The sequence below is a fragment of the Nyctereutes procyonoides genome, unplaced genomic scaffold, assembly GCF_905146905.1.
Source record: "Nyctereutes procyonoides isolate TBG_1078 unplaced genomic scaffold, NYPRO_anot_genome, whole genome shotgun sequence".
Lineage (NCBI taxonomy): Eukaryota > Metazoa > Chordata > Mammalia > Carnivora > Canidae > Nyctereutes > Nyctereutes procyonoides.
In genome coordinates this window covers 44545431-44557946 of record NW_026575052.1, presented here as the reverse complement: position 1 = coordinate 44557946, position 12516 = coordinate 44545431, and the positions used below count along the sequence as shown (strand labels likewise).

The window sequence follows — 12516 nt, the reverse complement described above, 5'->3', positions numbered from 1 at the left end:
CAATAGTTCATGTTTACCAAGTGCCACACATTGTCCCATTTGACCTTCATCTCAGCCCTATGCGATCAATACTATGAACAGGCCTATTCTCCAGTGGAAGAAGCAGTAACTGAGGTGAATTCATCAAGGTCACAGGACTAGGAAGAGGAGGAGCTGGGATTCCAACCCGGTCTGTCTGGCTTCAGAGCCTGGGTTCTTGACCACATGCTACTCTCCCTCCCCTGAGGAAAGGCCCTTCCAGAGACAGCCATTCTGAGTGCAGTCATTCTGGCTCTCTCGAAACAACCTCTGGCTAATCTGAGAGGGCAGCCTCTGTTCTTTTAATTCACTGACCACCCTGGTGGCTGCATTTTTCGAAATCAGAATTTGGACATAGCATCTCAGGATTTCTGCGTCCTAGGATGTGATAATTATTTTTCTCTTTTTTGAACCATGAACTGGAACAGAAACATATGGAATTTCTTGAACTGTTAACCGATGGAGGATTTGCTGAGTTCTAAGAACATTTGGGACGAGACAAATAACTAAAAATTCAATGGCTTATGGGGATGATGGGACAGGGTATTTCACATCTACATCATCCAGAAACCCAGTCCTCTCCTCTGACTCTGTTCTAAAGGGAGATGCACACCTTCAGCATATGTGGTTTTGCCCTTCATGTCAGGAGGGAAAGAGAAGAGAGATAAGCAGTGAATGGCTCCCTGTATTATCTTGAAAACAGAATGATGCATTTTGACAGTCAATTTTCTCCTGCCTATGCTTTAGAGCTCTCTATCCAAATTCTTTCCCTGTTGTCCCAAAGAACTAAATGGCAAAAGCAAAACATAGCACTGGATTCACAGCTAATATACAAGGCAGACAGCCAACAGATTGCTATTAAATTAACCCTGGGGCTTGACAGATCTGTTCTTCCTGACCCCAACTGCTTATGGCATTCCTTATTAATGCTGAGCCCAGACAAATTACCTCTACTAACAAAAGGGGTTAATCTGCTTCTCTGTTGGGACTCTGGAGGCAGCTTTGAGGACAGGAGGGGGCACAGCTAGTTTGGCAGCTGAGCTCCATGCTTGGAAGGCAGAAGGAGGGAAGGTGAGGGCATCACTGTGCCAGGCAGGGCCTAAGGCATCATTTAAAATAATAATTGAAGACACTGGGAGGTCACCCCTTAAGGGATTGGCTTCAAACAAATAAGAAGCCAGAGCCATAAATTACATCACCAGTGGGGTGAGGGAATGGAGAGGGTAATGGTAGGATGCTAAGGGGTAGCATAGGAGCCATTCAAAAGTCATTTCCCTAATCTCCAATTTAGAAAAAGCTTTCTATGAAAAAAAAAGTCTACTGCAATGTGATAAAAGAGATTGACAATAACCTGTGTATAAAGAAATAGGGAAATGATTAAAATTTGATCTACCTCAATAAATTGTTTCTGAAATGGAAATTCCAAGTCCATTAAAAACCATGAAATATTGTATCTATAGCATGATCATAATGTCATTTAAAACTTACACTCTGAAAATGATGAGCTAAAAGGCAAACTACTAAATGTTAGTAATGGTTCTGGTCTGGGTGAGGATAGGGATTTTCAATTATCAGTTAATGTTTCCACAATTTCTTTTGAACATGTTGTCTTAAAGGACAGAAAAAGACAAGATATTTTCACTTCTATCTATATACAACCAGTAAAATACAAAATATATTTACAGTCGGACCAGAATCATGTAAAAAATGAGAGAGAGGGAAAGACAATAGAGAATGGAAGGAAATATGGTTAATACCTTACAGGGATTAGTTGGAGGGTCAGCATGTTAAGTCACCCTTTAGTAACTCTAGCTTACAAAAGGTGATTTACCTTTACCATTGGTTCATTAATTCCTCCATGTAAATCCACAAATGTTAACAAAGAACCTGCTAGTACTTTTCTGGGTACAGGGGATACAGTCATGACCAAAACGGACCAAAAATCCTCCTGATCTGTGGAGCCTATATCCTAGCAGGGCATATGGTCACTAAGAATGGCAGATAAATATAATATAGAATAGACTAGATGGTAATAACTGCTAAGCAGAAAAATAAAGCAGAGACGAGAGAGAGAAATGGTATATGTGTGTGTATATCCTGGACTGAACAGGAGAAGGCTTCCTGGATAAATAGAGTTAAGATTTTTTCCCCTTTTATTATTTATTTACTTTTCTGAGTCCTTATAGTTCAATTAGCTAGCACGATGTTAAAATGGTGATGCTATTCCCCTGTATATACCCCAAAACTAGGTGGGGAGATTACAGATGATTCTGTATATCTCCACGATAAGTGCTTATTTTTAAATAATAAACAAAAAAATAGTTTCCTTGTGTTAGAACCACCTATGAGACAGTTGAGAGACCAGGAGTCTCATCAACATGGGCAAAGTTCAAGATAATACTGTGATAAATAGGGATCCCTGGGTGGCTCAGCGGTTCAGTGCCTGTCTTTGGCCCAGGGCGTGATCCTTGAGTCCCGCATCAGGCTCCCGGCATGGAGCCTGCTTCTCCCTCTGCCTGTGTCTCTGCCTCTCTCTCTTTATCATGAATAAATAAATAAAATCTTAAAAAAAAACAGTGTGATAAATATCATGATTGTAACAAAACTGGGTCAGGAGATTGGGATTCAATTCTGATTCCAAGTCTGTTTTGCTTGGAAAATGTGGGCAAGTCATTTTCTCTCTCTGGGTTTCGATTTTTCAGCCTTTGAATGGGTATAATCCTATTTACCTCGATAACCTCTGAGAATTGTGATTATGAAATAATTTCACGAGACAATTATTAAAGGGCTTTATGGTAGCCTGGATAATCCCATCTCTCACTCTCACTCTCTCTCTCTCAAAAAAAAAAAAAAAAGATCATCTAGTTTTCCCCAGATAGCTTTATATGTTTCAGTTTTGTGGGCTTTTAAAGGTGATGTCCTTGTACACTTGTCTTTATCAGTGCCGATTCTGACATTTTTTGTTTTGTTTTGTTTTCTTTCTAAGCCCTGCCAATCAAGGGCAGGAAAGCCAAACAGGAAGCCTTTCAGTAGGCCAGGCTGGAAATCTACGTTTGCCTGGGAAAGACACCCATGTTCAGGAGCAGTTGAAGTTTTTCATGTAGCTGTACTTAGAGTCTGCCAATACTGAAGGTGGAGAACAGACTATCTTGGCCCTGAGAACTACCCGCATTAGAGTTGGATTTCCTTTTAGGAGACATGAGAATTGCTTTGAGGGCTTTTTCCCCCTTTCCAAAGTCTGAATGAAATCTTTGGATATTAAGTACTGATTACAAAGCATCCAGATCTTATTAGCTGAACGGATGTGTTACTTGATGATAAGACACTGGCAATCTCTGAAGAGGACTCCAAGGGATATTCTTCTTTTAAGAGCTTAAAAAAAGCCAATGTGCAAATATTTATGGAGGGTTTGCCAATTGCTAGGCTCAATATGAGAGACCGACAAAGAGACATATGGTGCCATATTAGTTACTGCTTTAAGTATGTCCTGAGCTACAGAAGACACAGGGCTGAGATGAAATTCATGATTTGGGTTGGGGGGGGCACTTGAAAATCTCATAACCACAGACTCTTTCCTATTTTATTCGTGTGACAGAGAGCTTGAATTCCACCATTAGGAAACACCCAGTATTTCCTTCAAAGGTCAGTTCAGATGTTACTTTCTTTATGACTCATTCTAGCCGAATTTCCTTCATGATTCTCCCTATCTTGTGTATCCATAGCACCTTGAATACACCTAACACTTAATACATATTATTATAATCAATTGAGTAATTTGAGATGGTGTGATAGGGTATATTTTACTGGAGTATGGAGTATGAAAGACTGAATCTCCAAGTCTGGACTAGTTACATAATCATGAAAGCCTTTAAATTTGTTAACTCATCTACAAAAAGGCAGACAACTACAAAGGATGATGTGTAGATTATACCTGGTGCTTAATACAGGCTCCAAAATTTGTTAGTCTCATCTTCCCTAGTATGGTGACATGTCTGTCTTCCTCTGTCCATATACTTGCTTTGCTGGTTTTGTGATATGTTAACTTGGTTAGGCTGAATCCTTAAGAGTTCCCTTTCTAGGATGTCTCTGGTTATGGTGGGATAACATGGGCTCAGGAAGGTTGAAGGACAGAAGAGAGGAAGCATGTATCACACACACATCTCCTTTCACTTATTCAATCAAACACAAATCCAGGTGCTTCTGTAAGGGAATCTGCAATTCTACAGATGTGATTAAAGGCCCCCACAGGTTGACTTCAAGTTAACCAAAGGAAGATTCTCTTTGGTGGGCCTGAATTAATCAGTTGGAAGACCTTTAAAGGAAAGCTTAGGCCCTCCCTGAGGAAGAGGCTCTCTCTTCCTGACTGCCATGTGTGGACAAGCTTCAAATCACCCTTGTGCTCTTCCAGCTTACTTGCGATTTTCCATTTCTGATTAAGTGCCTAACAGACCCTGACTTGCTTGACCAGCCTCACAACTGCAAGTCTAGTTCATTAGAGTAAGTCAGTCTCTCTCCTTCTCCCTCCTCTCCTGCCTTTCCCTCTCTCTGTAGACAGATGGACAGACACACACATGCAAAGAGCACACACACATACAGTGCTCCTGCAAGAGTTTTGCTTTTTGCTTGAACTCTAGCTGATAAATATAAGCTTCAGATTACAAGAACCATAATACCAGGGATGGAGTTTTATTCATCTTGGCATTCCAGTACACATAGTAAGTGTTCAATAAATGTTTATGGATTTTACTTTAATTCATTGTGACTTAGCAGCATTCTCTAGGCATAGTTTTTTTTTAAATGTAGAAAATCCATCATAGGTCAATAATAGGTCAAGATGCCAGGCATGAATACTGTAAATCGTTTAGCGTGTGGTTTTCTTAGGAAAGAATGGGATCCAGGTAACAAGATTAGAAGAACAGGGGGATGGGGAAATGTTACAGATAATAATAGCTACTATTTATTAAGCTTTCTCCCTGTGCCAGGTACTTGGCTAAGAAATCAACACTATGATCTCATTTAATACCCACAACAACCTTACAAGATAGATGGTATTATTATCTCCATTAACCGATGAAAAAATGGAAGGGTCAGAAGATGTTAACAACTTGTCAAGGTCACACAGATTTTAGAAGAAAAAACTGGATTCAAATCCAGTGAATCTGACTCCAGAGTCAAACTACTAAGCTAACTACTAAGCATTCCTTTTTTTTTCTACTAAGCATTCCTAACTACTATGCTATACTGCTCTGAGGAAGCTCAAAAAGCCCCAGAAGCCTACCTAGTTGCATTCTTGCCCTCTGCCCTGACAACATGAAGTCTAAAGGGCTTTCCTCGTGTAGAGGGAAATCCTCATCTCATAAATCCCTAGGTAGAACGGATACGGAGGGTCAGCATCCTCACAAGCAAAGCACCAGGCCTTCGAAAACCCAACAAGGCAGCACTTATGGGAAGGAGGAGGCTGCCCTGGCACATGTGGGCCAATGTGCTGGAGATGTCACTGGAATGCTCTCCTTTTACACCAAATGCCAGTCTCAACTTGATATGTACACTTGTGGATGGAAGCCAGAGCAGCAACAAGGGAGACAGACTTGTATCAGGCCCCACAGTTTGCTTCAAAGTCTGTCTGGCAGAAAGAATCCCACCAGAATAAAAGGCAGGCCGCTGTCCATGGTACTCCAGAGAGACAGAAGCCAAGAGTTGAGGTTATACAGTCCCCTGATCAGGGAATAAAGTCCAAAAAGGCCTCAGTTCAGTTGACAAATGAAGCTGATACACAGGGATGCTGAGACCAAGGCCAATGATGAAACACCCCAGAGTCCAGATGTCTTCTCTCAGAGAAATCCTGTCTCATGCCCAGAGACAGAGTTCTGTAAGATGTGGCTTCTGCTGACCTTTTCAGTCTTGCTTATACCATGCTCCACCAGAATGTGTAAAGTTTACACAGTCTCTGGGTTCCAGTCACAGTGGCCTTTTTAGATTTCCTCCAACATTGTTTTATTACCTTCTGCCACATGCCCTTTGTACATGGTAGACCAATCTCTCCACACCTCTTTCCCAACTTAGCTCATATTCTTTTTCTTTCAGATCTCAACTCAATAATCAGTTCCTCTGCAAAGTCTTCTTTTATTCCTAGTTTCTATCAGATTTGAAAAAAGAAGCATTCACACAAATGTATTTCCTTTCCTGACAGGGCTTTCCTGTTTATAATTATATGCTCATTAATGTGATTATTTGATGAATGTCATTCTGAAAGCAGAAAGTTTCTTTTCACTTCTATATCTCCATGGCCTCAGTACAGTGCTTGACACAAACTAGGTACTCGGCATACAGTTATTGAGGGCTGTATAATATTTACTTTTACTTGATAGTAGCCTATTAATAGGTCCCATATTGGACTAGGTAAAAGTCCAGATTTAACTCATTCTCATCCTTGAGAAAAGAATTCAAAAGATTCTAAGTGTATCATAGAAAACTAGTTTGAAAAGTTAGGACTGCTTCTTGCCCTAGAATATCACTAATCTAGAAATGAGTTATTATTGTCCAAAAGTAGTTAACCCATTAAGGCCAAAGTCTGACCACTTTAAGACAGAACCTGTTACATCAGATAAGGACAGACTGGCTATGGAGGGAAAGGAGAGGACTCCAGATGTCACGAAGCCAGGAATGTTTCAATCTGATCTAGTGTTAAATACAAGGCCCCGGACCTCAGAGATCCTGTAAATATGTGGTCTAGGGTAAAATAAGCAATGTCTTAAAAAGAGCATTCAACTGCAAAGCCAAAGGAGGAGTCTAGAATTGAGAAGATGACCCAGGTAATGAATTCAGTAGAATAGAAACCACCATACTAACATCTAACTTTTTTAGTTTCCTTGTCCTTTCCATGATAATCAAGCTTCTTTTGAAATCTGTTTATCATTCATTTAGCAGGGTACTGGCCTAAGCATATATGTGTGTGTGTGTGTGTATATATATACATATGTATATAAAGAGACATAGATGGATATATTTTATATACAGTTGACCCTTGAACAGTGTGGGGACTAGGGCCAGTGATCCTTGTGCAGTCAATAATCTACATATAACTTTTGGCTCCCTTAAATCTTTGTAATTAGTACTTCAATGTTGACCAGAAATCTTACTGATGACATAAGTTAACACAAATTTTGTATGCTATATATAATATATACACTGTAGTCTTACAATAAAACATTATTGGAAAAGAAATTATTGTCTAATAAAGAAAATTCATTATTGCATTTACTGAAAAAAATCTGCGTGTAAGTGGACCCACATAGTTCAAATCCATGCTGTCCAAGGGTCAATTGTATGTATAACATTTATCCACATATACATATTAAAGATATAAATATATTTTTATATATGTGGATAATCATATATATAAACATATTTTTAAAAATTCTCACAATCCTCTTTGATAAAACTCCTCTCTAAAGATCAAGTAATAGAGGGTTGGTTAAATTAAGAACCTTATTAAAGCTTACACATCCAGCAAGTGGTAGAGCTGAGTGTGAACTTCAGTCTTTAAGATGTTCAGAACTTCTAGAACTTTTAGGACTCCAAAGCCTGCATTCTCAGTCATAATGCCAGTGTCATACCAAATGCCAGGCAGTGGAAGTCATGACTTTATTTTTTAACCACACTGCAAGACCACTTGTCTTACTATTTACTTTTCTTTACATAAACTTACTTTGTAATTTAAGTGGATTTTTCAGTATCTATGAAATTGCCAGACTGATATGATAGTTGCCTTTTTTAGTATTATTATGAATATCTAATTATGAAAATGAAAAAAAATCCACATAGTACTTAGAAGTACCTTGACTACCACCCAGTGGTACGCATACCACGTTCTGGGAACCCCACATTATTCTATCCTGCACCATGTTTTTCAGCCACATTATAAAAATGGTGCTAAACAATGTTTGATTTAATAAGACCTGTTGGTGTTTTTTTTTAATTTTTATTTATTTATGATAGTCACAGAGAGAGAGAGAGGCAGAGACATAGGCAGAGGGAGAAGCTGGCTCCATGCACCGGGAGCCCAACGTGGGATTCGATCCTGGGTCTCCAGGATCACGCCCTGGGCCAAAGGCAGGCGCTAAACCGCTGCGCCACCCAGGGATCCCCTGTTGGTGTTTTTTTGAGGGTGTTTTGAAAGATGGCCGCTTCCTACCCCAGAGGTGGCTGTACTTCAGTGACAAGAGGCAAAAGGGTCCCAGCACAGTCAGCTCAGTGCTTAAGACAGTGTAGTTGAAAAGAACTATATAGATATCAGTGATCATCATTCTCATGATGACAATGATTATTTTACATATGGCTGCTTTAAGGGTGAATGGCACAGTCTCATTTGTATGCCAGCATCTGGCAGACTGTCACACATCTGTAGAATATAACCTAAATTGTGCTATTAATATTTCCCCTTTGCATTTTCCCCAAGGCATCTGTCTCCCCGAAGGCCTAAAGAAACCACCCCCCTCCATCTTGAAGGCCTGGAGGCAAATCCAGAAAACATGTCACCTAGACTGGGGACAGCAGATGCTCAGAGTGACAGCAGCTGAGTCTGAGCAGATTTCTGGTTCTTGGAAAAGATGTAAAGGGAGAAAGGGCACCACAACCCACATTAATTCTATTAGCAGCTGTACTTCCAGGCAAAATCTGTAGGCAGGCTCTCTGAGGCTCAGACAGCATGTAGAATCCACTGTGCAGTCAATAACAGATGGCAGTCATGGTCCTGAGGGTCAGGTCCTAGTACCTCCATCACTGCCATTACTTGCTTAAAGCTCCTTTCCTTAGAATGCCTTGGCAAACCAGAAAAACAGACTCTTCAGTACAGAGAACAAACTGAAGGTTATCAAAGGGGAGGAGAGGTAGATGGGTGAACTAGGTGATGGAAGCTTAAGGAGGGCACTTGTTGGGAAGAGCACTGGGTGTGGTATGGAAGTACTGAATCACTCACTATATTGTACACCTGACACTAATATAACACTATGTTAGCTAACTGGAATTTAAATAAAAACTTAAAAAAAAAAGGCTTGGGCAACCATCAAGTACTCTTCTATGGTAGAGACTAGCTAGCTGTGTAGCAATACCATGTCAATTTCTTTTTACATGCAGAGCTACACTACATTTCCCAGCCTGCTCTGTAGTTAGAAGTCGCCATGTGACTGATATCTAACCAATGGAATTCATGCTATTTTAGGTCCTGGCCCAAAAATGCCTCCAGTATGTGGTTCTCTACAATCTTTCCTTTTGCTGTCCTCACTGCAGGTAAGCCTGGTGAGAGTGGGGAGCTGCAAAATGGAAGGACCTATTTCTCTGGTTCATTGTTTGGAGGAGGTTGCTTTCTAGTGGGGATCATCACAATGGACTTTATAACAGAAATTATTTTTTATGTGTTTGAACCACTATGAGGTCTGTTTTTATCAAAACATTCAGAGCTTTACTATAACCCATGTACTCTTACAGTGAAATTTCTGGGTTAAATTTCATGATCACTGGGATGCCTGGGTGGCTCAGTCGGTTAAGCATCCAACTCTTAGTTTCAGCTCAGGTCATGATCTCAGGGTTGTGAGATTGAGCTCCTGTATCAGGCTCCATGCTCAGCAGAGATTCTGCTTGGAATTCACCCTCTATCTCTGCCCCTGCCGCAGCTCATGCTCTCTCTCTTTCCCTCTCTCTTTCTAAAATAAATAAATAAATCTTAAAGAATTTCATGATTAAATGTCTACTAGAGAGTTCTACTTCAGCGACCTATCATACTTCAAACTTGACTTGTCCAACCAAAATGGTATTTTCTATCTCAGAATGTTCTAGGTACTAGAGTATAGGAACAGATCATACAAAGTCCTTCTCTCATAGAATTTACACCTGAATATGGGGAAATCCAAAATATACACACAAAATTTCAAATAGTGATATGTGCTGTGATGATAAGAACGATAGAGGGCTATTTGGGGGCTACTTGGCAGTTAATGGGAAAGGACCTCTGAGGAGGCAACGTTAGATTGAAGTCTGAATGCTGAACATGTAGTTAGTCATGTGAATTTCGGGGACAAAGTATCCCAGAAAGACGGAACAGCAAACATAAAGAAGAGACATGAGATCAAGGTTTATCCAGGAACAGAAAAGAGGTGAGTTGGCTGAAGTAGAGAGAATCCTGGAGAGTGCTATGACTGGATATCAAAGAGGGAGGCAGGGCCCAGATCATGTAGAACCTTGTAGCTCAAGGTAAAGAAACTGGATTTTATCCTAAATCCATTGGGGAGTTATTAGAATGTTTTAAGCTGGGGAAGAATGATAACTGAATTAGATACTGAAAGGTCCACTCTGACTGTTATGGGAACATGAACTATGTAGAAGATCAAGAAAAAAGGGAGACTAAGCAGGAGATTATTGCAGTCACACAGATGAAGGGGCAGCGGCCTATGCTAGTGTAGGGTGGTAGGAGTGGAGAGGGAGAGCAAGGGGTGGCTTTGAGATATATTTCAGAGTAAGCACTAGAGGGCTCATAGATTGGGTCAGGAGTAGGGAGGCTGGTGAGTGAGAGAAAAAAATACTGACTCCCAGGTCAGGTGCTTAGCTGCATGGGTAGAGAAATCATTACCTGAGAATGGGCATTCAAATGAAGAGTCAGGTTTGTGGTGGGATGGACCACAGGATAGATAGTGAATAAATGACTCATCTATATTATGAAATGGGGTCATTATAACGGGATTAGGATGTGGGCTCAAATACTCATTTAACAATTTTCTTGATGTCACTGGATTTTAGCTAAATAGGGGATAGTAATATTTATATCAGGGGGTTGTTATATCAAATGTACCTTTGGTGTATGAAGACTAGAAGGAAGCATGATAGGGATGTGAGGATTGCTAATAAAGTTTGGTTTATTGATCTGGATGCTGGTTAAACAGGTGTGCCCTGTGGAAAGCCATCAGGCTGTAAAATTATGATATGTGCACTTCTCAAAATGAGGTTCTATATATTGTAGCGCTTAGAATTCAATAAATGGCAGCCAGTATTATTTTCACTATGTTGACAGAATGAAAACCCTCTCATGTGTACCTGTGGTCCATGCTGCCCACACAGACCATTTATAAATCCTTTCACAAGAGGAAGGAACCCTAACTGAATTCTGGGGTCTTATATCATAGTTGATAAAGTTGCAACTGACTTTAATTCATGACATGCAAATGACTTTGTGTAAACGAACTGATGCAGAGTTCTAACCCAGAGGTAGTCCTGGACTACTACTTCAGTAAGTCAATACTTCTCTAAGTTTGTTAGGATGAAGGATGGATGCCAACATAGTTTACAGTTCACCACAAGTGCTAGGAGTTGTGGTTGTGATTGCTTCTTTCTCTTCTACTCCCCCCCAAGCCTGCTCACACCTGAATACTTATGATTCAAATCAACTGGTTATTGGCCCCCAGTAAAGGATACTAAAACTTTGATTGGTTATTTCAAAGTTCCATAGGTTAATCCTCAGGTCATCAGCTGACATGTAGGTTTCGTAGTCGCTGTTGACTGATATAGAGTTGATGTGATATGTGTGTGCGTTGGCAAATACTCTTCGCGGGGTGGCCTCCACCATCAAGTCCATGGGTCTCAGGACAGGCACCTGGGATGGAAGAGAAACAAATCACTTCAGAATCAAAGCTCTTCATGAGGGAAAAAGTATGCATGTTGATGTCTTTTATCATCACACACAAAATCATAATCACATTCAAAAACTTGAGTTTAGAGAAGCCTGAAGACTATCAGAAGACTGATAAATCACATGTTCCTGTTTCCTCTCTCCCTTTTAGTTGTATTTTTTTTCCTTCTACTCCTTTCAGGTTTACTTCTCAAAAGCTGTTACCATCACTTAGCCCTCATGGGCAATTTCATCTTTTATAGATTCTAAGCTTTCTTCCTGGCCCCTCTAGGTGGCCTCATCCTGGGGGAACTGAACTTAGAATCTACTGTGTGGTCATTAGCTTTCTGAGCTGTTGTTCCAAGCTGCTTGCTTGTTTGTTTTCAACATGAAGTATAGTTTAAAAAGGAAGTTGTGGGCAAATTTTAGAAATATGTAGTTCAACTTTGATCTAAATTTATACTTCAGGGCTTAGGAAGTCTAGACGCCATCCTGGCTTTTTCTTCAATCTTTACGGGGATTTTGGGAAAATATATAACCACCCAAGATTCTAATAGCCCAAATTTAGCCATTAATATAGACGGCACTCTTTGACATCCTGTTTTACCTGGAAAAATCTTGGTTTATACCTGTTGTCTTTGTGTATCAACTACAAAATATCTACTTTCACAACAAAACTGTCCTAGTTTGGACAATAAAGTATGTGGTCATCTTACTGATATATAAGGTGTACTCAGTGATTGTTTGTTGAATGAGTAAATAAGAATATTCGAGCAAATGTTTTCTTTCCTGTGGGTCAAAGAATCAGGCCGTTAAATCGATTCCCACACATGAAGCTCTTC

At 40.1% G+C, this 12516-nt stretch overlaps 1 protein-coding gene across 7 annotated transcripts in view; it reads right to left on the bottom strand.

Moving 5' to 3' along the window:
- The window catches only part of PPP2R2B (protein phosphatase 2 regulatory subunit Bbeta), a 439499-nt gene that overhangs the window by 41590 nt on the left and 385393 nt on the right, over nt 1-12516 (bottom strand). For all 7 annotated transcript variants that reach the window (XM_055332678.1, XM_055332677.1, XM_055332676.1 and 4 more), the window contains one exon: nt 11482-11659. In XM_055332678.1, the coding sequence (XP_055188653.1) occupies nt 11482-11659 (178 nt within the window). The remainder of the gene's footprint in view (nt 1-11481; nt 11660-12516) is intronic.